At 31.8% G+C, this 22,095-nt stretch overlaps 1 protein-coding gene across 2 annotated transcripts in view; it reads right to left on the bottom strand.

Moving 5' to 3' along the window:
- Nucleotides 1-10,760: 10,760 nt before the first annotated feature.
- Nucleotides 10,761-22,095, bottom strand: part of LOC140439867 (uncharacterized) — a 75,503-nt gene continuing 64,168 nt past the window's right edge. Inside the window, exon 2 of one of the 2 annotated variants that reach the window (XM_072530031.1) lies at nucleotides 10,761-12,608. In XM_072530031.1, coding sequence (XP_072386132.1) covers nucleotides 12,145-12,608 — 464 coding nt within the window. In that variant the 3' untranslated portion in view covers nucleotides 10,761-12,144. Of the gene's footprint in view, nucleotides 12,609-16,029; nucleotides 17,849-22,095 lie in introns of those variants that run through there. The other variant, XM_072530032.1, reaches the window with a different exon arrangement.

Genomic DNA, 22,095 nt, shown 5'->3' with positions numbered 1-22,095 from the left:
TTACGATTTGATGAATTAGGTTTATTTTGAATAAGATTGTTTAGTTTTGATTTAAGTTTGTTGAATTTGATAAAAGTTACATTGTCCAATCTGTCCTGAACATCATTCAAAAAGTTATTTAAGTTATCAAAGCCCATGGAATCAAGTAGAGATACGTTACCTTAAGTTTACAATCTATGTAGTTGAGCTTGCTATAATGTTTACAAATCTCCTTTTTTTTATCCCCCAAAAAAACTTTCTCAAATTAGACCTATACGAAGACTTTAAAATCGTCAAAGAAAAACAAAAAAAGTCCAAATTGTGTTAATCGCCATGTCTCATTCAATCGAGACTTCCTCCTACTGCATCTTGGTTGTGGAATATTTATTGATAATATTTACAATCATCTTGCTGCTACTCCAGATGGTAATATAGACATTCAATTTCATTACACGTTTTCGTGAACTTCTATTTTGAAACAAATTACATTACCTAGTTACTATTTCAGGAATTGTAGATGATAATTGATAATAGTTTGTTGGAAGTTAAATGTCTTCTGAAGGTGAATAAAAGTGGCAAGTCTCTGTTGGAGGCAGTAGAGACACTAAAAAACATGCCATTGGAAAATAAAAAAGAACCATTATTACATGTATCAGATACAATTTTTTACATATTTTTAGAAAATATAATATGTATTTATTTTTTTTAGATTCAAGGCCAGCTTAATATTGCCCGAAAAGATTATTGCTACCTTGTAGTACATGTTAATGATACAGAACCCCTGTTTATTGAAAAAATTGAGTGAGATGAAGAACTTTTGATTCGAATGATAGAAAAGCACAATAGTTTTTTTTAACTGTTTTGTACCGAAAATGCTCGACAGAAACAAAAAATGTCTGAATAAAAATCATTAAATTTGTCTAATATGCTCTATTTTTTAACATTTCTAAGTATTGAAAATAGATGTAAACACTAAAATGTGTATTTATTGTTACGTGTGGAACGTCCCGCACTTACTTTCCGTAAACCTCATAATTTATTAACCCAGCAGCGGTCGCTAAGGGCCGATCAGTTCCTTGCTTAGGTAATTTTACATTTTTCTTGGCAACAAGGCTATTGAATTTATCATTTATTTTCAGTCGGTAAACCAAAACCTTCCGTTGCTAAATCAATTTCTTTTTTATTTTGAAATTCACTCTGTAAAAAGCTCATTAGCCCACTCAATCTTGTTTCTAAAGATATAACTTCTGCAGTTTCTTCGATATTTTCCATGGACACGGAAACAAGATGTAATAGTCGAATCATATGTTCTGGCAAACAGGCAAACGTGACTCAATAAGAGGATACAATATCGCCGCAAACTTGTTAGCAGGTTTTGTCTAAGGTCTCAAGTGAACGAAGTTAACTCTCAATCATATCATAAAGAGCAGAAATCTTACAAGGGCTACTAGAAACTCAACACAAAATTAACTTTAAGAGCTCTCTAATGTAAACTTCAATCTGGAGATCCTCTCTGTCAAACCTAGGCTACAAACTAAATAATTTTTCAACTCGATTGGAGGTAATTTAAATTTGCGCTTACCTTTTACACTTGATGACTCAAAGTACCTTGCACTGTATTTATCCGTTGCCTCCATCTCACTGATTATCTCTTCTTCGGAAGCTTCTTCGAATATACTTTTGAGTACCGCAATTTCCACTTCACAAAGCTCATTGTACTTTACTTGTAAGACTGACAAGTAAAGCTAACAAACTGTCCAAAACATTAGCAATTTTCATAAATGCACTATACGGCCGACTTTCACGGCAAAAACAAATTATTTGCCAGAAAAAAGTTTGCACTAAAATAAGCGAAAACAACTAACTTCCCGTATATAAGTCCTGTCACGTCCCGCAGTTATTTTTCGCGAAAGATTCGGGGTTCGAAATAATACAAAATTAAATTTTAACCCTAATAACCCTGACGTTCTATATGTAGGACGCTAATTTCAATAATTTTTGAACACGGCCCTGTTTAAATTTGATAACGCCGTCTATCACAAAATGTTACTCAAGGACAAATCGTCCCATTGTTGTTTAGTTTGTTCCTATCGCTTGAAACGTCTACTTGTGGTGCGGTTGTAAAAAACGTAAAATATGGCTGAGCATGGAATCAGATTTGCAAGGTAAGAAATGAATATTAAACTTTTGATAAAATATACTTTTTTATGATTTTATTTGTATATAAGTTTTCATTTTCCAAATCGTGAAATAATTTTATCCAAAATGTTTGCCAGTTGGCTGCCAGGTGGTGATAAATTTGACCGTCCTACATGTAGGATGTCAGGATTATGTACTATTATGGCATGAAAATTATAATTTTGAGTAATTATTGTAATCATTGGATTTCTTTGTTTATTTTACTTAGTATTTAGCCCAAAAGAATTTGTTGATAGTGTTATGAACATACTGCTTTTATTGTTTCAGGGGTTTTTCTTTACATGAGGCCTTGGAGATGTTAGAAGAAGATGAATTTCCTCATTCTCAAGCTAATATAGTTCCCTTACCTCCGGAAGATGCCGCTGAAACAGATGAGGATTCTGGTGATGAAGAAAACGTGTCTCCGGATAATTTGCCTTCAAATATGTTGAGAACAGTAGCTGAAATCCATGTACCTCGTTCGGTTGACTCAGACTCGGATGATGATATTCCATTATCAAATTCTGTTAAATCTGAGAAAGTTTTGAAAATTCCACGGCAATACCACTGGTCTGAAGTAGCAACCACCTCAGACGAAGCAGAAATACTTGATTGGTCAAAGAATAATGATCTCAATATTGATACAGAAGATACTCCCATAGACTGGTTCATGAAGTTGTTCGATGAAGAAATTTTTGATTTACTGGTTGTCGAATCCAATAGATATGCAAGTATAAAAAATAAGAAAAATAAGCCTATATGTATCGAAGAAATCAAAGCATTCGTAGGAATTCTTATTCTTAGTGGTTATGCTCAATACCCAAGGAAGAAGATGTATTGGGAAAAGGATAGAGACGTCTGTAATTCCTTAGTTTCTGGGGCACTTGCTAGGGATAGGTTTGATTTTATAATGAGCGTTCTGCATACAGCCGATAATAATAATTTGGATCATTCTGATAAATTCAGTAAAGTTAGACCTCTCTGTAGGTTACTAAATCAAAATTTTTTAAAACATGCAGTTTTAGAAGAGAACCACAGTGTTGATGAAGCCATGGTTCCTTATTTCGGGCGTCACGGCTGTAAACAGTTTATAAAGGGTAAACCGATAAGATGGGGATATAAACTTTGTTTTGGGTGTAACAAAAATGGGTACGTAACGTGGTTTGAGCCATACCAGGGAGCATCAACACACGTATCGCCTAAATACAAGGATTTTGGTGTCGGTGTAGGTGTGGTACTCAGTTATGTTGACATTCTTAGATCAAAGTGGGAGCTGAAAAAATTTCATTTATTTTTTGATAATTTTTTTAGTACAATGCCTTTATTTGAAATGCTGACAGAAAAAAATATCAGAGGAACAGGAACCATAAGAAGTAACAGAATACCAAAAAATCCGCTGAAATCGGCAAAAGAGTTACAAAAAGACAAAAGAGGTTCGTACGATGCGAAGTTTGACGGTAATAAGAAATTGACAATTGTCAGCTGGCACGATAATAGTGTTGTATCGCTCTGCTCGAACGCAGTTGGTACGAATCCTATTCGTCAAGTAAAGCGATATTCGCGACAAGAAAAAAAAACAATACTTGTTCCTCAACCATTTATGGTAAAATTATATAATCGAAATATGGGCGGCGTAGATCGATGCGATCAAAACGTAAGTTTATATAGAACTGGTATTAGAGGAAAAAAGTGGTACTTCTGTTTGTTTACTCACTGTATCGATTTGGCTATACAGAATGCTTGGCAACTACATCGAAGCAATCAGGGCACTTTAGATCAATTAGCTTTTCGACGACGCATTGCAACTTCACTTCTTCAGCTTTATACAAAAGCGACTTCATCTTCTTGTGGACGGCCAAGTCGAAGAGAAAATGCCGATTCTCGTTTCGATGGAATGCATCATTATGTGATTGATCAAGAAAAACAAACTAGATGTCGCTACTGCCATAAAAAAACAACTACAAGATGTCAAAAATGTGATGTTGGTATCCATGTACGCTGCTTTGTGAGTTACCACACAAATGGTAGTGCTTGATCCTGACGTCCTAGATGTAGGACGCTAATTTTTTTTGTGTACATTGCGATTTTTTGCAATATTATTACAGTAATGTATTCAAGTGTTCCAAATAAAACATATTAATAACAAAAAATTGCAGTTTTAATACTATTTCTTATGTCAGGATTATCTGGGTTAAGTACAAAAAACTTACTTTTGTGTTAAATTACACAAGTATGGTTTTATTTTAATACAGCTTGCTCTGGTGGTAAAAATTCGACTAACTATATGTATGCAATTCTAATACATATTATTAGCATAGTATCACTATTAATATGATACATGATACCGTTGATTGAATCAAAGATGATACTCAATACATTCTTAGACGAAAAAGGTCATAAAATTTAATTATCTTACACCAGCACTTACCCGGATGTGCTGATTAGCATTTTTTTAGTAAACATATTAATTACTTGAGATTTTTTATCCTACTACATATACCTACACAAAAGGTTCATTCATTTGGAAATACACTCGCGATCATAAAATCCGGGTCACCTTGAAAATCACCGATATTTCATTTTTAACGAGCTTTATCGTAAATAATAATAACACAAATACAAACTAATGCATGTTTCTGAGAATTGTTGCGGTTTCCTTTGTAACAAAGAATTCCAATAGTGCCGATTTCGCGGTAAAGTGCACACTTCCCAAAATGAACGCTACCTGTAACTCCGTTTGTTTTAAATATCTCGTTTGTACTTCGACTTTCTGTTCAAATGCAACAGACAAACGTTTATTATTGCCACCATTAGTGTTTATTAATGCCATTATTAGTGTTTATTTTTTGACAAAAATGCTTTTGACTGTTGTTGAAACGGCACAAATTGTTGCACTTGTGAAAGACGGTCACACTCAACGGCAAGTCGCAAGAACTGTTGGCGTAAGCCTTTCTACGGTTCAACAAGTGCTTCAACGCTCTCAGAAGGCAAGTTTGCTAACCAGGCGACCTGGCTCTGAACGAAGGAGAATGCCCAAGGCACTAGATGACCGTTTCCTTGTGAAGTGTTATTCTCAGATGAATCCCGTTTCTGCCTAACTGGATGCGATGGACGTGTAAGAGTTTGGAGGAGAACCGGTGAACGATCTTCACAAGCTTGGAGAAAACGCCGTTTTTATGCAGGACAACGTGCGACCGCACGTTGCCAGGTCAGTATGTAATACTTGGACGAAGTTGGAATTACCGGCCAGCTAGGTCTCCGGACCTGAATCCCATCGAACATCTCTGGGATGATTTGAAAAACGTATTCAAACCCATACACCTCCTAACAACGGACAGGAGCTTAAGTATCTGTTAGTGAGAGAGTGGAATAACATACCACAACATGTAATCCGGAGAAAAATTGATAGTATGCCCCGTCGTCTGCAAGAGGTTATTAGAGCAAGGGGAGGCAATACACGATATTGGTCATTGAAATTTCACTGATTACCACGTTTTGTATTTTCCATTTTTTTTCGTATGTCTGTTTTATCAACAATTTGATTTGTTTTCTGTTTTCTTTTTTTTTTTTCAATAAAAACTGTCACTACAATAATAATTTTTTTCATATCGAATGTGGAAGTGGAAGTTTATTCCTCAGAAAATTTCAGATTTTCATCTGATTTTTAATTATGACTCGAAGCCAAAATATTAACTGCGAGGGGCCGCTTTGCTAAACAAAACCACGTGATTCGTATTACCATGGTTACTGCATAACAAATAGACAATTGGAATTGGCATAACCACAAAACTAGGTTTCAATGTTTTGCAGATTTTTCTTAAATTCGGCAAACACGAATTTTTCGCTATCAAAATGCCAACTTATAACGATAACATCAACAAAATCCCTAGTTTGCAGCTTTTAATTGTAATTTTATCTTTAGGTACAGTTAATTTAAAAATTACGACAGTATGGATAACGAGCATTTGCTTAAAATAAAGGTTTTTGGATAGTTAATCATTTAACATAGTTATTTTGTATAGTACATCCACTAATAATTTTCCAACATAAACATGTCTGATTCTGGTATCAAAGAGACCGCCTTTTAAATCAAGGTTGTCAGACATATTTCCTAAAATTCCTAAGGTTATATTTAAAAAATATTCTCTATCCGCTATTATTCAATTGCTAGTCAAAGAACGACACTCTTAAAAAATGATATGAACATATTCCCAAAAAATATATCTATAAATTAATTAACTAGGTACTAATATTTCCATGGACTCTTCACTAATGAATTAAAGCAACCGTGAACGTTTATATATTACTTATGCTCTAAGTAATTTTCGAATATCGGCAACATTGTAGTCTGGAGAGAATTTGAACATTCGATCTATCTTGACGTTGCCATGTTGGTGAATTTAGCGGTAATACTCTTATAGATATAATGATCGACTTTTAAGAAATCAGACATCTTTTAAGAATCCAAGTTCTCAAAAACGGTTACAAGAATTGTATTATTTTTTTCCAAATTTCATTGATTTTATACCTTACCTGGAAACATGAAAAATTGCAGATATATTAATATGTTATATTAAAGTTACATTCAGTAATTTTAAAGTCATGCATTATGACAACAGCGCATCGCAAAGCGATAAATCGTAATCAACACCTGTGTGTCTGGCTCGGTGACACACTAAAATATTCCTATTTGGAAGCAGATATCACAGGCGGAGGTTTATAGGGTAAGTAATATTATATTTTTCTAGAATGGCATTTTGGAGACCGTTTGAAACGAATGATCAAGATGCATCAACTTCTGTGTTATCAATAAATAATGAAAATGATTTTAATGACAGCCCGGAATTAAAAAATAAAGATTTGCACGTACAATCCCAAAGAATAGTTTTAAATATGTATGAGTGTTTGAAAAAAGAAAATATTGGGATGGCTGATAATGCAATTGTTTCGAGAATTCATATATTAACAAAAATCGGGTATAAGACGATATATACAATTATTAAATTAGGCACTGTTACAGATCATTCCTTAAAACGAAAGCGACCAAATAAAAAATTGGGTAGGATTGACACTGCTGCAAAAGACGTTATTCAGCGAACAGTTTACAATTTTTACAAAGAAAATAGAGTGCCTACTTTAGAACTGATTCGTGAAAAATTGAGAGATTTCCCTGAATATAATTATACATCTTTGGAAACACTGCGCGAGATTTTGGTAAGTTGTGGATTTAAATATAAGAAATTAGATAATCGAATGGTAATAATGGAATCTCGGCGTATTGTTGAACTTCGACGAGAATATTTGAGTAAAATAAAACAGTATCGTAATTCAAACAGAAACATAATCTATTTAGACGAAACCTGGTTCGATACGCATGATGTTGTCAAGTACGGCTGGGTTGACAACACAAACAAGTGTGCGTTAAATACACCGTGTTCACGAGGAAAACGTGTTATTATTCTTCATGCCGGAAGCAAAGATGGTTTTGTATCTAATGCATTGCTATTGTCGGCCAAAAATATAACAAAGTCTTCTGCCGATTATCACGAAGATATGACAGCCGATTTATTTGAAAAGTGGTTTGTTGAACAACTCTTGCCCAATATTCCGCCGAATTCAGTGATTGTTATGGATAATGCTTCGTATCATTCCCGCATATTAAATAAAATACCTAATAATAACACGAAAAAGGACGAAATTTTAAAATTTATGCAAGTTAAAAATATCACTGTTCCTAAAAAGATTCCAGTAAAGAAAGAATTAATTAGAATGATCAAAAGTCAGAATTTTAAAAACGAATACGTTATTGACACCATTTGCAGCAGGCACGGCCATACTCTTTTGCGATTACCCCCATACTATTGCATTTTTAATCCAATTGAAATGGTTTGGGGTACCGTAAAAAAACGATTGCGAACATATAATCAGTCACCAACATTAAGCGCAGTGGCCATTGAGAATATTCGAGAAGTAATTAGTGGCATTAATAGCGATGTGTGGAAAAATTGCGAAGCTCATGTTTTAAAAATAGAAAACGAATATCCTGTTTTACCGGCAATAGCACCAATAGTTATCCAACCTGGGAACGATTCGACTTCAGAAGACTCTGACGATTCTTTTTAGTCCTTCTAATTAATTTCTTTACAGCTATCGCGATGCATCTTGAACACTAGTATTCATTATTATACAGTGTGTCACATTTAAGATGAAGACACCTCTATATATCAGCTATCAAAATACATACAGATTTAAAATTTTGCACAGTCATACATGTTGATAGTGCACATTTTTTTAAGATAGTGATCTGAAATTTTAATTTTAAACGCGGCTTACTGCGAATCCACAAACAGGGTAAATTTTCGATATTTTGCTTCGCGTTAGAGAAATCGGAAAAACTTATTTGGAAAAGTTGTTCCACTTATTGTAACCGCACATACCAAATTTCATGACAAAATTCGCAATTTTAGTTTTTCAGTATTATTTGTAATCTCGATCATAAATCTACAATTGATCCATCTCGGGACAGCCAACTGTCCGTTTTAGAATCCTGACTACAATTGAAGATCTTATTTCCAAAGTGTCTTAAATCCATATAATGAAATCCATGAAATTACATATTTTCATACAAATTTAACATACAAATTATACAATTTTCATATGCACTTTTAAATAAATAAGAAGTTGTTTTGGTACATATAACTTTATTCCAGACTTGAAGAAATCTATAAAGTTTAAAAAAAGAAAATTAAATCTTATCTAAATATATATATATATATATATATATATATATATATATATATATATATATATATATATATTAATCATCTTAAATGCGACACACTGTATAAAGTCAGAACAAAAAACAAAAAAAATATAAAAACAAAAAAGAAAAAAAATAATAAAAACAAAATGAAAAAAAAAACTAACTTTATATTCTTACTAACATACCCAACCCTTTCCTTTCCTGGCAAGGAAGGCTCATACCTCCTCGTGGTCCTTGCTGGACAGACAATATTTTGAGATTTTCTGTCCTTGCTGGATAGACAATCTTTTAAAATTTTCTGACAGAATGAGCCATTATTTACAGATAATTGTAAAAAAATATTCTGGTTTATGTAAAAACTAAATAATAATTCCAATATTCTTATAAATCACTAAAATTAACAAGCTTTAATTTGAAAGAATTAATTTGTTATTTATTCGATATTCGATGTTCGAACGGGAGCGTTTTAAAAGGGAGCCCGCTCCCATTTAAAAAAAAACTTATTCTGTCCTTTGAAGAGTCCTATTCAAAAATGCCCCGTTTAAACAAATCGAAGGTTGAAGGGTGCCGGACATTTATGCCGGAAACAATTCAAATTCAAAAGATCACCTTTTTCTGCTACGGAAAATATTGCCCCGATTTCTTACCAAAATCAATGTTGAGACTTTAGTTTAGATACTCTTGAATCTCAAAAATACTCATTTACATATTTTTCAAGCCTCGAAAATGCATATTAGGTATCGTATTTTTCGGATTTTAAATCGCCTATATCTCCAAAACTATTAACTTTTGAGAAAAATGACATAGATCTTATTTAGAGTCACCCAAAAACCTAAAAAATATTTCTTGGAGCACAAAAGGTGATATTTTGAATTTGTTTAAAAAATTGTTTAAACAATTTCTGCCCAAAAATTGAGAAATTTTCCTGAATATAATTATGTAAAAATTAATAAAAATTATATAATTTTTCTTGAAATATGCGTTTGATGAACTGATCCCTTTTCTTAATTTCCACGCCAATGGTCGGCATTGACATCAAAGAATCTCAAAAGCCGACACTTGGCAAATTGACATTGGAAAAAGTATACCTAAGTTAAAAAATTATTACACAATACCAATTTTTAGGCACGTTACCACGTGAGTGATGACATGGATTCATTTAAGTACAGTTATGAAAAAATGACTGCTTTCTTTTGGAAATTTTAACTAGATATCATTAAAATAGAAAATGTACAGTTTAGGATCATAATCATAAGTTGAAGATTTGTTTTGAAATAGTAACGATAACTGTACCTAAAAAGTATATAAATTTTAACATTGTGACATACCACCTTAAGTAAATATTTTTTCGAAGATATTATTCAGTGATAATATTATTACATTTAATTTATTTTAGACGAAACCATACAAAATTACTTGTCTGCTGTCCCTGAAAATGAAATAGGAACATTAGCACACCCCAGCACATCACTGGTTTTTCCGAAAGAAATTAATCCTGATGAAGGTATTTTCATATTCTTAATACAGCACAGCCAATGGAACTTGAGAGTAACCAATACATTCTGTATAACGAAACGCGAGCTATTAGCCAAGAAACTTTAAAAGCAATTAATACATAAAAATACTTGGCAATAAAAAACTTTTCAGCGCCACTTACCGATGTTGTTCTATGAGGTAGTATTTGTTATGCACCGGTTAGTATTAAGTTCGATAGTAATTTAAAAGATACACCTAATTAACCAGTTTACCCTGATTCATACAGCCACCATGTAAATAGGTGATAGGTTAAGTTTTTTATGTGAAGACCATTAGATTTCGATGGATTTTTACTGAAGCTAATACAGATTGTTCGTCCTCAAGTAGCTCAAGTAACTCGTCAAGCCGCCAGTCTGATCCATATGGTTCTGGAAACTCTATTGCTGATCCAAACTATGAATCTTCAGAATCCAAACCCAGACTCCTAGAGAAAGAGAACAAAGAAAATTTTCTTGTTACATATAGGTAGAAAAAGAAAAAATAACTCGTCAAATTGGAAAAGGAACATGTCCAAGCAGTTGAGAAATAGTGGACAACCGTATGATTCGGTTAAGGTAACCCATGACGAAGATGGAAATAAAATTAAAACGCAAGTCTCTCGAAATGCAAAGCAAATTCTTCCTCCCTGTAACAATATTTGTCGTCTTAAATGTATAGAAAAAATAACACAAGAACAGCGAAAACTTATATTTAAAGAATATTTGGCTATGGGCAATCTACAACGACAAAGAGATTTTATGGTAAGCTCAATTTTTTGAGCAGTATTTGTCCTAAATATAAATATGTACTCTAATCATGAATCTCATCGGCGACCAAACCACGCTTTCCACTTTCAAATCGGAGGAGCAAGGATTCGAGTGTGCAGAAAGTTTTTGGATCTACCTTAGGAATAACAGTTCGACGCTTAAGGACAATTATAGAAAAACAAGAATTACATCAAACTATCGGAATCATTGAAGAGGAATTTAGGGGCAGGCACAAACATCATGTTTCTGTTGATAAAGCCATTAAAGATGGCATTATGATGCATATCAATTCTATTCCTAGAATAAAAAGTCACTACTGCCGTGCTGACTAGAGACTATAAATTATTATGCCATATTCACAAAAGAATACAATATTGGATTCTTTTTTACAAAAAAAAGATCAATGCGATCTATGTACAGAATTTAAAAATGCCTCCGAATATGGAAAGAAGTTGATTCAAACAAAATAGGACAGACATTTGATAGAAAAAGATTTAAGAAGAAAAGAAAAAAGTAATGACCTACAAGCAAAGAAACGTGTCAACTTTTTTGATCTACAAGCAGCCCTTCCTTGCCCGATTGGAAAAGCGTCTTCTTTTTATTACATTTCTAAGTTAAACACTTAGAAATGTAATAAAAAGATCTCACTTAATTTAATGTTTGTATCCCCCATTGATTCTGAGGTTACTTGCTATTTTTGGCACGAGGAGATGCTGGTAGAGGAGCAAATGAAATTGGTTCTTGTGTCTGGTATTACCTTGTTGATTTAAATGATAAAGCCTTGGCACTAAATAAAATGATCGACATCATAATACAGACAATTGTACCGCCCAAAATAAGAATAAATTTTTTTTTTATTTATTTAAAACACTTATACCACATCAACCACGCAGGGTTATTAGTGGGATGACAAACACAATAGTTTTAATACGATTATATACATTAAATAGTATTATACAATTTTATATCTTTTAAATAACTTAATACATTTAAATTTTTATCTGTCAAGATGGATTTGAGGTCGTCTGGAATTCCATGCATTCTTCTTTGATTTTGCAAACATGGGCAGTCAAGTAGGAAGTGTTTCACTGTCAATGAAGTGGAGCAGTTACTGCAAATTGGCGGTGGATCTTTAGTGATTAAAAATTTGTGTGTGACAGCAGTATGACCAATTCTTAAACGGTTTATAATTACTTGATCTCGTCTACTTGTGGGGTTATTCAAAGAGCTGTTCACCTTTGGGCATATTGGGTTTAATTTGGTTACTGAATTTTCCCAGTAATTTTGCCAAATGTTACTGCAATGATCTTTAATCAGATGTTTCATGTCACAATAAGGATATTTTGTCATTTTTGTAGTATCTTCTAAGTTGATACGGCTTGTAGTCATTGAGAAATTATAAAGTTCTGGAACAAAAATGGTACATTATTCAACTAGTAAAGTAGCCAATAGATGACACTGCTAGAAAATATTTAAATTTATTTATCTATATCCAACACACGATACACAGACTACCGGTATGTTCTTGCGCATGAAAGGCGAACGCGTGACGTCATATGGGAACCTTAATTTTCATTCGGCAATGCTAAATCAAGCGGTAATATTGTTCGAATTTTAAAATTATGTACCTATCATCGCTTTTTAAATAAAAAATTGTATTTTATATTCTTTTTCATTTCTTGCATTTCCATTGAACAATACAGATTTTATCTTTTGTCCAATATACATTTACCACAATATATTAAAAAAATAAAACAAAATTAATATAAACATTCACTTTACTTTTGGGTCTGTAAAAATATTTCACATAAAATTGTGTTTTATTTACATACAATTTTATTTACAAAGCAGAAAAAGGTTGATTTCAAGTTAAACCAGGTCAGAAATCTAAAAATTTAAAGTAAGAAAATTTTATTAGACTTTGATATACATACATGTGTATATATATATATATATATATATATATATATATATATATATATATATACATATTACTAAGATCTGCTTTCCCTTACTTTTATATTAACTTTTTATGTATTTAATTATTTTAATTAATTATTTAATTAATTATCTAAGTGTCGCAAATCTCAGGGTGTTATTTTATTATACAAAAAAAATCAGCTTAGGTTATACTTATCTTTTCTCGTGGCTTCCAGTATCTCTTAGTTGTTCCTTATCGGGATAAAATAGGAAAAGGAAATAAATAAAAATAACATAAATAAACAAATACAAATATCTTTTATCAAAAGAAATAATATGAAGATTTATCAAATAAATTCCATGGGCTTAACTGTCCCAATGAAAATTGTACCACATAAAATAATTTTAATATACCAAATATTTATTGGTTTGTTTTTTTTATAACATTGATAAAACAACATAAACAAGAAATTTGGATATTCGTAAAATAATTACACTTCCTATGAAAATTTTGAAATATTGAAATCTTTGTTCATATGTTTTTGTACTCAAAAAGATATAAAATTCTGAATATTATAAAAAGAAACTTTTTAAATTTATTAAGCAAAATTACAACAATAAACAACAATTTGTAACTAAAATAATCCACAATTACTTTAATCGTTTACAGCTTAATATTTTAAAACCTCAATTTAATCACTTTCAACGCCACCAAGTACGAATTTAATGTATCGAAACTACAAACAACAAACAAGGAGCAAATGGAGCAAATAAATTTTAGGTTCCCGCGTGACGTAGCTGCGCGGCCGAACCAAATTTAGCGACGACAATCGGCATACCGTTTAGTCTGTGTATCGTGTATCCAACAGTAGTTGCTAGTTGATCTGCTTTTTCATTTCCCCAGATTCCAGTATGCGATGGTACCCAAATGAAAGCTATGTCCTGAATAAATTTTTATTTGCTTTATATTTGTATGTTGTTACAAAATTTTCTAATGTTAATACAATCTTACACAAATACTTAATCAGTGGTCATACATAAAATAATGCTGATAATGTACATTCCGTCATAGAAAGGCAAATTTCTAAATATCAGAAAACAGGTGGAATTTATGCTCCAGACCAATATGTTACACTAATAAGACAAGCAAAAAATCTGAAAAGTTGTACCGAGTAAGGGAAATGACTTACTCCGATTTTTTTAAATTTGAAGGATCTTTCAGAACAAATGGGGTTAAATGATATCTTAAAGGTTGTAAAAACCACAGAAATTAAAATTTTTGAAGTGCGTAAAATGAATGTAATTGTTTTTTCTACAAGAAGTCCTACGAAGACAATGAGTATTTACGAGCAAATTTGTTGTTTAGACGAGCATTGGTTAATACTGCAAATATAAATCTGCGTAGTTTATGCTCACAAACCTGGAATATCAGGGACTAAGAAATCGGCTATATTGGGCCTAATTGAAAAAAATATTGTGCCTCGCTTTTATTACGATTTCTATAATAATATTCCAGTAGCTGTTAATAAAGGCACAAAGTGCAAAAAAATAGATTTGTAGTTTTTATATAAAAAGTAAGGCATTTAGTTTCCTTTCGTATTTAAAAAAAGTATTTCGTTTTAGTTATTACCAAAATGTTTAAATTTCAATACATTTTTATACCTACAATGTTTTTTTTTGTATTTTAGTATGAATTATATTCGGTCAGTTATATGCGCATTACATTAAAAATTTTATACCTTGTTTTGTAAAAAAAAATTAATAAAATTTGTTTTCAATATTTGATAAAATGATTTCAAACCTAAATTAATAACGTATATAATTTTCCTGAAAGAAAGGATATTTTTTTTAATAAAAAAAAACAAATTTATGATAACCGTGGTAAAATTTTGACTTACATATCTTTTAATTATAAACAAAAGAAATTTTGATTTTATCTTGTATAATAGTTACTAGTCTAAAAACATATTATTTATCATAAATTGCGACACAAAAACTTTAACTGATTCTACTGAAAAACATTAAATTTTGAATTGTGACAGTCTTGTTCCAAAGCAGTGATATGTCAAAAAGATACGTTACGTATACGTATTTGCTTGCACAAAAACTCTCTATTTAGTTTTAATTTACTACTATACTCAAAATCACAAACATCAAAATTTCCTAACACATTGCAATGTTCATAAGTTTTGTAATTAAATGCTTCATGTTTGTATCAAAACATCCATTTTGTTTTTTGTTCTTTCAGTTACCTTTGAAACAATTCAATCTTATATATCCAAACCTGTGAAATTACTATTATTATCCCCTATATACATAAAATTCTTGATACTGACTCTGCTTCTGAGAGGGAAAATTCTGAAGTCCATCTGTCACAAACACTCAGAAAACTAAACTCTGATTTATATAAAACTCAGTGTTGTCAACTCCGCAACTTAATATTTCCATAGAGGGCGCTTCAAAAATCCGTAAAACAGAAACATATAAATTTGTGTGCGTATTCTTTATGGTGCTTTATCTGACTCCTCTTCCTCTTGGAATACCTATGTCTCAGCCTCAGCCACAATGCCCACAATATGACGAACGGCGACGTAACGCTGACTACACAGTGAGGGGTCAATTCAATTGAAAATTTAAGTTGAGAAAAATGTATGCTAAATGACTCGAGGTGGAAGGTGTTTCAATAAGTTACTAAGTACTTGTTTGTACAACAAATTTATTTGACAAAATATATAGTAAACAGAAACCTTCGTATTCCAAGAAAAAAAAATAATATAAAAACATAATACACAATAATATAAAGACATAAAAAATTTAAATAAAAAAATATACAGAAAAATCATATATATATATATATATATATATATATATATATATATATATATGTATATATCTAACCGAATAAAAGCAATAATTAATCTATTAACCATTATCCTCTTCCTCGGATGATGACAATACTTTTTAATGGTCGTATAAAATTTTACTTTTTATATTAATAATGACATTTTTATCTATTGTTAAATTTTTACATGATTTGTCCGCATCGTTATATGAACGTTGGGAATGTAAGATTCCAGATATGTGGAAGAGTTCAACGTATTTCTTGTTTTGGTTTTATTTAAATTTATACTGGAAAATTTTTTTCCACACAAGCACTGCTGTGGGGTAATATTTTAATAATACAAGTTTTACAATATTGGGAAGCATTTGTTCACCTAATCCATTTCTAAGTTCCGAAACATATTCCCAAAATTTTAGAACACTATTAGACTTCTAGATATATATTATTGTATTGCTCCGAAGAAATTATGTGGCTGAATGTTTTTTAGATGCAATATAGAAGAATGCTTCTTGTTACATATATTTGCTGGGATCAAAAGAACCATATTTTTTAAGTCTGCTCGATTTATTTGATCGAGCAGTTCTTGATAAAATTGGATACAACTAATTCTAAATTTTTTAAGTTCGGAATCCGGTTCAAGAATAGTTGTCATTAAAGATTTTACCTTGGTATACAAAATGGAAAATTTTGGATCTTCAGCTTGCATTAGTTTATTTAAGTCTGTTACCACTGGCAAAATGAAATCCAAAAAATGAAGGTACATTTTTTGAAACACGCTTTCCATGGAGATGTGGATTGTTTCTGCATTGGTAATATTTTTATCCGGATCTGTCAATACTTCGTCCTGATAAAATAGTTTCAGGGCATGCCACTGCTCCAGTACCTTACTGAAAACGGAAACTAGCATTGGTTGCAGCATTTTGTGAGGTTACACAGAACAAAAATCTTGAAATTGCCTGAATTGACTTAATTTTTTCGGACTATATAAGAAATATTTATAAATATCACGAAGCAGTTTTTCTGTTGAATCCGGCAATTTCTTGCATGGATATGAGCAACAGAGAGCAAATGAATGGCAACTACATTTCATTACAAATAAATTTGGAATATCCTTTCTCAATGCCTGCTACCCATCATCGTATTTGCCCCATCACTTCCAAACCCTCTCATATTTTGAACATAATCTATTCAATGTTCAACAAAATTTTTTTTATTAACCCATTAGTGATTCAACAGAAGCACTTTCCCCTAACGAGCCTAATAGACCCAAAAAGCTATCACAAACTTTATATTTATTTAAATGTTTTACAACGAGATATAAATGGTTTGACGACCCAACGTCTGTACTTTCATCTACAATTAAAGATAACTTCTGAATTTTTAGTATTTCGATCAACTGATGGAAATTATTTCTACCTATTGCATTTTTAATTATAGATGAACATTTATTTCTACCTAAAACAAGTTTTTTTACTATATCAGAATCAGTATAAATTGCTTTCATTAAAGGCGGTAAACGGTTGGATACATTAAAAGACAAATTATGTTCCAGAATAAAAGAATCTAGCCTAACTTCACCTTTTCTTACTTTATTGTCTCCTTTGGTTTGTTGGAAAGCATCAACAATGGTTTTTTGTTTCACCAAACTTTTGGCTACGATCTCATGGCGAGATGTTAGTTTGTGCCTAGTAATTTCCGTCATTCCCCCTCTATAGTCTCGTCGACATGTTTTGCAATAGAAAAATATTTTTCTCTTTTTTTTGTGATCCAACCAAATTTTCTTTCCCAGTCCACATTATAGGTTTGGGCGTACAGCATCTTCTTCATTTTTTAATTTCAAAACAGTTTCTTTTCCACTGTCATATTCTGATTCATTAGATTCATCTAGAAATTTAGAAATTTTCACACATGAATATCTCCTAATGAAATAGGTAAATTGAATTAATTAAAAAAAAACACTTACAATGAAGTAAAAACTTCCTTTTGTATAATGGTTTTAAAAATTATCCAAAATGGATTTATAAATTTTCAAATCGTTTTCGATCCTATCAGATCATCCTCAGTGAAAAACGTCTATTTAAAACTAGCCACATGATGAGGTCAGATTAAATTACATAATTTAAGTAACTAACATTGTAATTACATTGTAAACATAATTCATGATTGTTGATGAGAGTTAGTTGTTACCTCTCAGGGCATAAGGTTTCTTTTTTCGAGCTGAGAAATTGTATGTTCACTTAAAAAATGTAGTCCATTATCATTGACCTAGTGTCTAATTAATTACAATGTTAGTTACTTAAATTATATAATTTAAGGTTCATCTGACCTCATCATGTGGCTAATTTCAAATACTATATAGGCGTTTTTTTTACTGAGAATAATTAATAATCTGATCTAACGTTCTGAAAAATTTTTAAATCCATTGATTAATGGATTTTAAATCCAACTGATAAATTAATTTTTTGAATTTTTTAACCTGAATATGGATTCATATCAATTTAGTGGCCCTCTCTGTTTCTAGAATATAAAATTTCAACAAAAACCTATTTTCCCTTTAAAATGATGTACAAAGTCGACCAGTAGTGAAATTTGCAATGTAATCAAAAGCTTATTAAATAATGTGTACAAATTAAACAAGTAAAAACAATAATATATCAACAAACGCACGTGAGTTAAATAGCTGGAAATCACGGAATTAAGATTATTATTAAGAATGGAGAATGGTCGAAGTTAGTGATGTCATCCATCAACTGAGTACTATCTGTTATTGTACTTAGAGAACTAATAAACAGAATTATGAGTATTTAGTGTGTTCAAGTAATTAACCACCTGCAAGGGGTAAACTACCCTGGAGTTCCACTATATGGAACTCTTGATAGAATCAATCCCATAAACATTATTAAGAATATATCCTACATTTATTATATTTTTACTTTTTTCAAATTGTTAAATACTTATAATCATTCCACTACGAGGTGTCGAACGAGTAACATCGTTTTATATTTTGCCGTGCTTAGTAAAACATAGTGCAAAAACAGTGAACATAAGTGTACCTTCAACTACAAATAAATGTATGTATAATTTACTCATTACTAGTTGAGGTTTGTTTTTTGTTTTATCTGAATAAAATCACAAAAGAAAAAAAAATAAACAGGATTGCCTTAGAACCGGCAATCTATTTTTATTTTAAAATGAATAAAAAGCTGAAACTTTACCATAACACAAAGAAGCTAAATTATAATTTCAACTAAAAACGCAATTGCTTTTGACTACATGAGCAGTGGCGTACCAAATACCAAAACAGTAAATATGTCTCAAACACAAAACCAAGTTTTATCCCATGTATCAGTAGCGAAAACAATTCCACGGCCAACTTTCCCAAGCAAACATCAAGCCATTGTGATGCATGCCGAAGAAAATCTGATATTGTACGATTACTTTAAAGCTATAGGTGATATAATAGGCCCTAAACAAGTCTCCTTTGCCTCTAGGATATCAAACAATCGCATTTGTATCTATCTTTCTAACACTAATCTTGTTGACCAGCTCATAGATTCACATCCCATAATACAGATAGGAGATGTTTCTTTAAATATCCGAAGACTTATTTCCTCTGCTAAAAGAATAATTATATCTAATGTATCTCCGTTCTTACCACATGACATAGTTGAAAATAGCATTAAAAATCTTGAATTACAAACATCAGTACTTATTTCCTTTGAAGGGAATGAACACAGAATCTTCCTTTCTACAGATAAAGTACATTGCTTTATCTGTAAACAAACAGGACATATAGCTTCCAACTGTCCAAATCCTCAAACAGACAATACAATTCCAACCGAATATATACCAACAAGCCCCAACTCATCCGTAAAAATTTCATCTCCCTCTACACATAATGTCACAGAGTAAGAGCCACAAATCGAAAATAAAGACTCCAACACTGAAACTCAATCCAACACTGAAACACAATCAGACCAAATTGCCATAACACAAATATCTCAAAAACGAGGACACTCTGAAATAGAAACTTCTAGTGAACTAACAAGCCCTGAAATTCCTGAGAAAGAAGCTCAACCATTGTTAGATATGCCTCCCCCTCTATCAGCTTCCACCAAAAAAGATCTCAAAGCTAAGAAAAAAAAAAGGACAAACCTGATACTCCAACAGAATTAGTATTAACCGAAACCACCAAGAGAACAATCCAAGAAGCATACAAAAAGAACCCACAAACCTTTAAAATACCGATAGACAATTTCTTTTTCTTCCTTGAAAATAGTTTTGGACATTCTGAACTTATTCGGAAGCGAAAAAGTTCACGGATGATGTAAAAAGTTTAATTTTAAACCTGCATACTATATATCCAAATCTTTCAGATAGATCCTTAAAAAACCGATTTATCCGTCTAAGTAAAAAGATCAAAAAACAACTACAACTAGAATCCTCTGAAGCCACAAGTTTATCAGACCCAATTTCATCAAGCGAACTATCTGATCGATCCCAATGGACGCAGCACTGAAAAATCCCCCCTTCTAATATTCTTCTCATTCAATTTAATCCAGTGGAATTGTGATGGGTTTTACCCCCATCTAGAAAATCTCCAACTGCTTGTTGCTGATACTTCACCCGATTTCATTTGTTTGCAAGAAACCAATTTCTCTAAAAACCATAATCCATACCTTAAAAATTACGTTGGCTACCACTTTATACGAACATCACATGCACGAGCTAGTGGTGGGAGCTCAATATTTATTTCTACAGATATATTCCACCAAGAATTCCACTTAACAACAACTCTAGAAGCCGTTGCCGTTACTGCTTGGTGTCCAAATAAAATCGTAATTTGTAATAACGTATATATCCCTCCCTATTACACCCTAACAGCTCTCGAAATTACAAACCTAACTTACCAACTTCCTGAACCATTTATCTTAGTTGGAGATTTTAATGCACATAGCACTATGTGGGGCTCCAGTAATACTTTCGGTAGAGGCAAAATGATTGAAAATATCATAATCAATTCCAACCTTAATTTTCTAAACACTGGAAGCAGCACATACTTTCATATTCAAACAGGTACTCTCTCTTCCATTGATTTAAGCATATGTAATCCAGAATTATCTACTCGTCTTACATGGAAAACACTGGAAAGTCTCTATGGCAGTAACCATTTTCCCATTTTAATTTCTAACAATGATAACTCACAAAGACAAAGCCAAATTAAGTGGAAAATTGCTCACGCTGACTGGGATCTATTTAACTTAATTGTCAAGGAACAAACAAATGAAATTTCCTTTATGAATTCTGCTAATGAAGATCTTAACATGTTGATTAATTGTATTATAACTTCAGCTGAAAAATGCATCGGTAAATACTACTTTGATCCCTCCAAAAAATATGTTCCGTGGTAGAATGAATCATGTAAACTACCTGTAAAAGATTGTAAAAAAGCATTAAACCGATATCGTAAAACTAGAAACCAAGTTGACCTAATAAATCTTAGAAAACTAAGAGCTAAATCTAAGCGAATTGTTAAAGAAAGCAAAAAGAACTCATGGAACAAATACATCAGTAGCATAACTTCCGACACACCTTCTAGTAAAATATGGACTAAAATAAAACAGATGAAAGGTAGATATACAACATACAAAATTCCAGCCATTATAGAAAATATCAATTTCATAACTAATGACCAGCAGATTGTAAACACACTTGCCAAATACTATTTAAATAAATCTAAACTTGATAACAACTATACTGGACCAACAAACATAACAAATAAATGTGTTGTACATATGAATCCAAATTCCAATGATCATCCTGTCAATCTCCCACTAACAATCGACGAATTAGTCGAAGCTGTTAACTCCCTAAAGAACAGTGCTGCAGGGCTGGATGACATTCCATCGATATTCCTAAAACATCTACATGAAGATACCCTAATAAAGTTACTAGAATTCTACAACAACATATGGCTATGTAATCAATTTCCAACACTTTGGCGACAAGCTATAACAATTCCACTCAAGAAAAATGATACTTCTGCCAACACAAGTATGTCATTTAGACCCATCTCATTAACGTGCACATTTTGCAAACTCCTGGAAAAAATTGTCAACAAACGCTTACTT

This window comes from Diabrotica undecimpunctata, chromosome 4 (genome assembly GCF_040954645.1).
Source record: "Diabrotica undecimpunctata isolate CICGRU chromosome 4, icDiaUnde3, whole genome shotgun sequence".
NCBI classification, from domain to species: Eukaryota; Metazoa; Arthropoda; class Insecta; order Coleoptera; family Chrysomelidae; genus Diabrotica; species Diabrotica undecimpunctata.
This window is presented reverse-complemented; position numbering and strand designations above follow the sequence as displayed.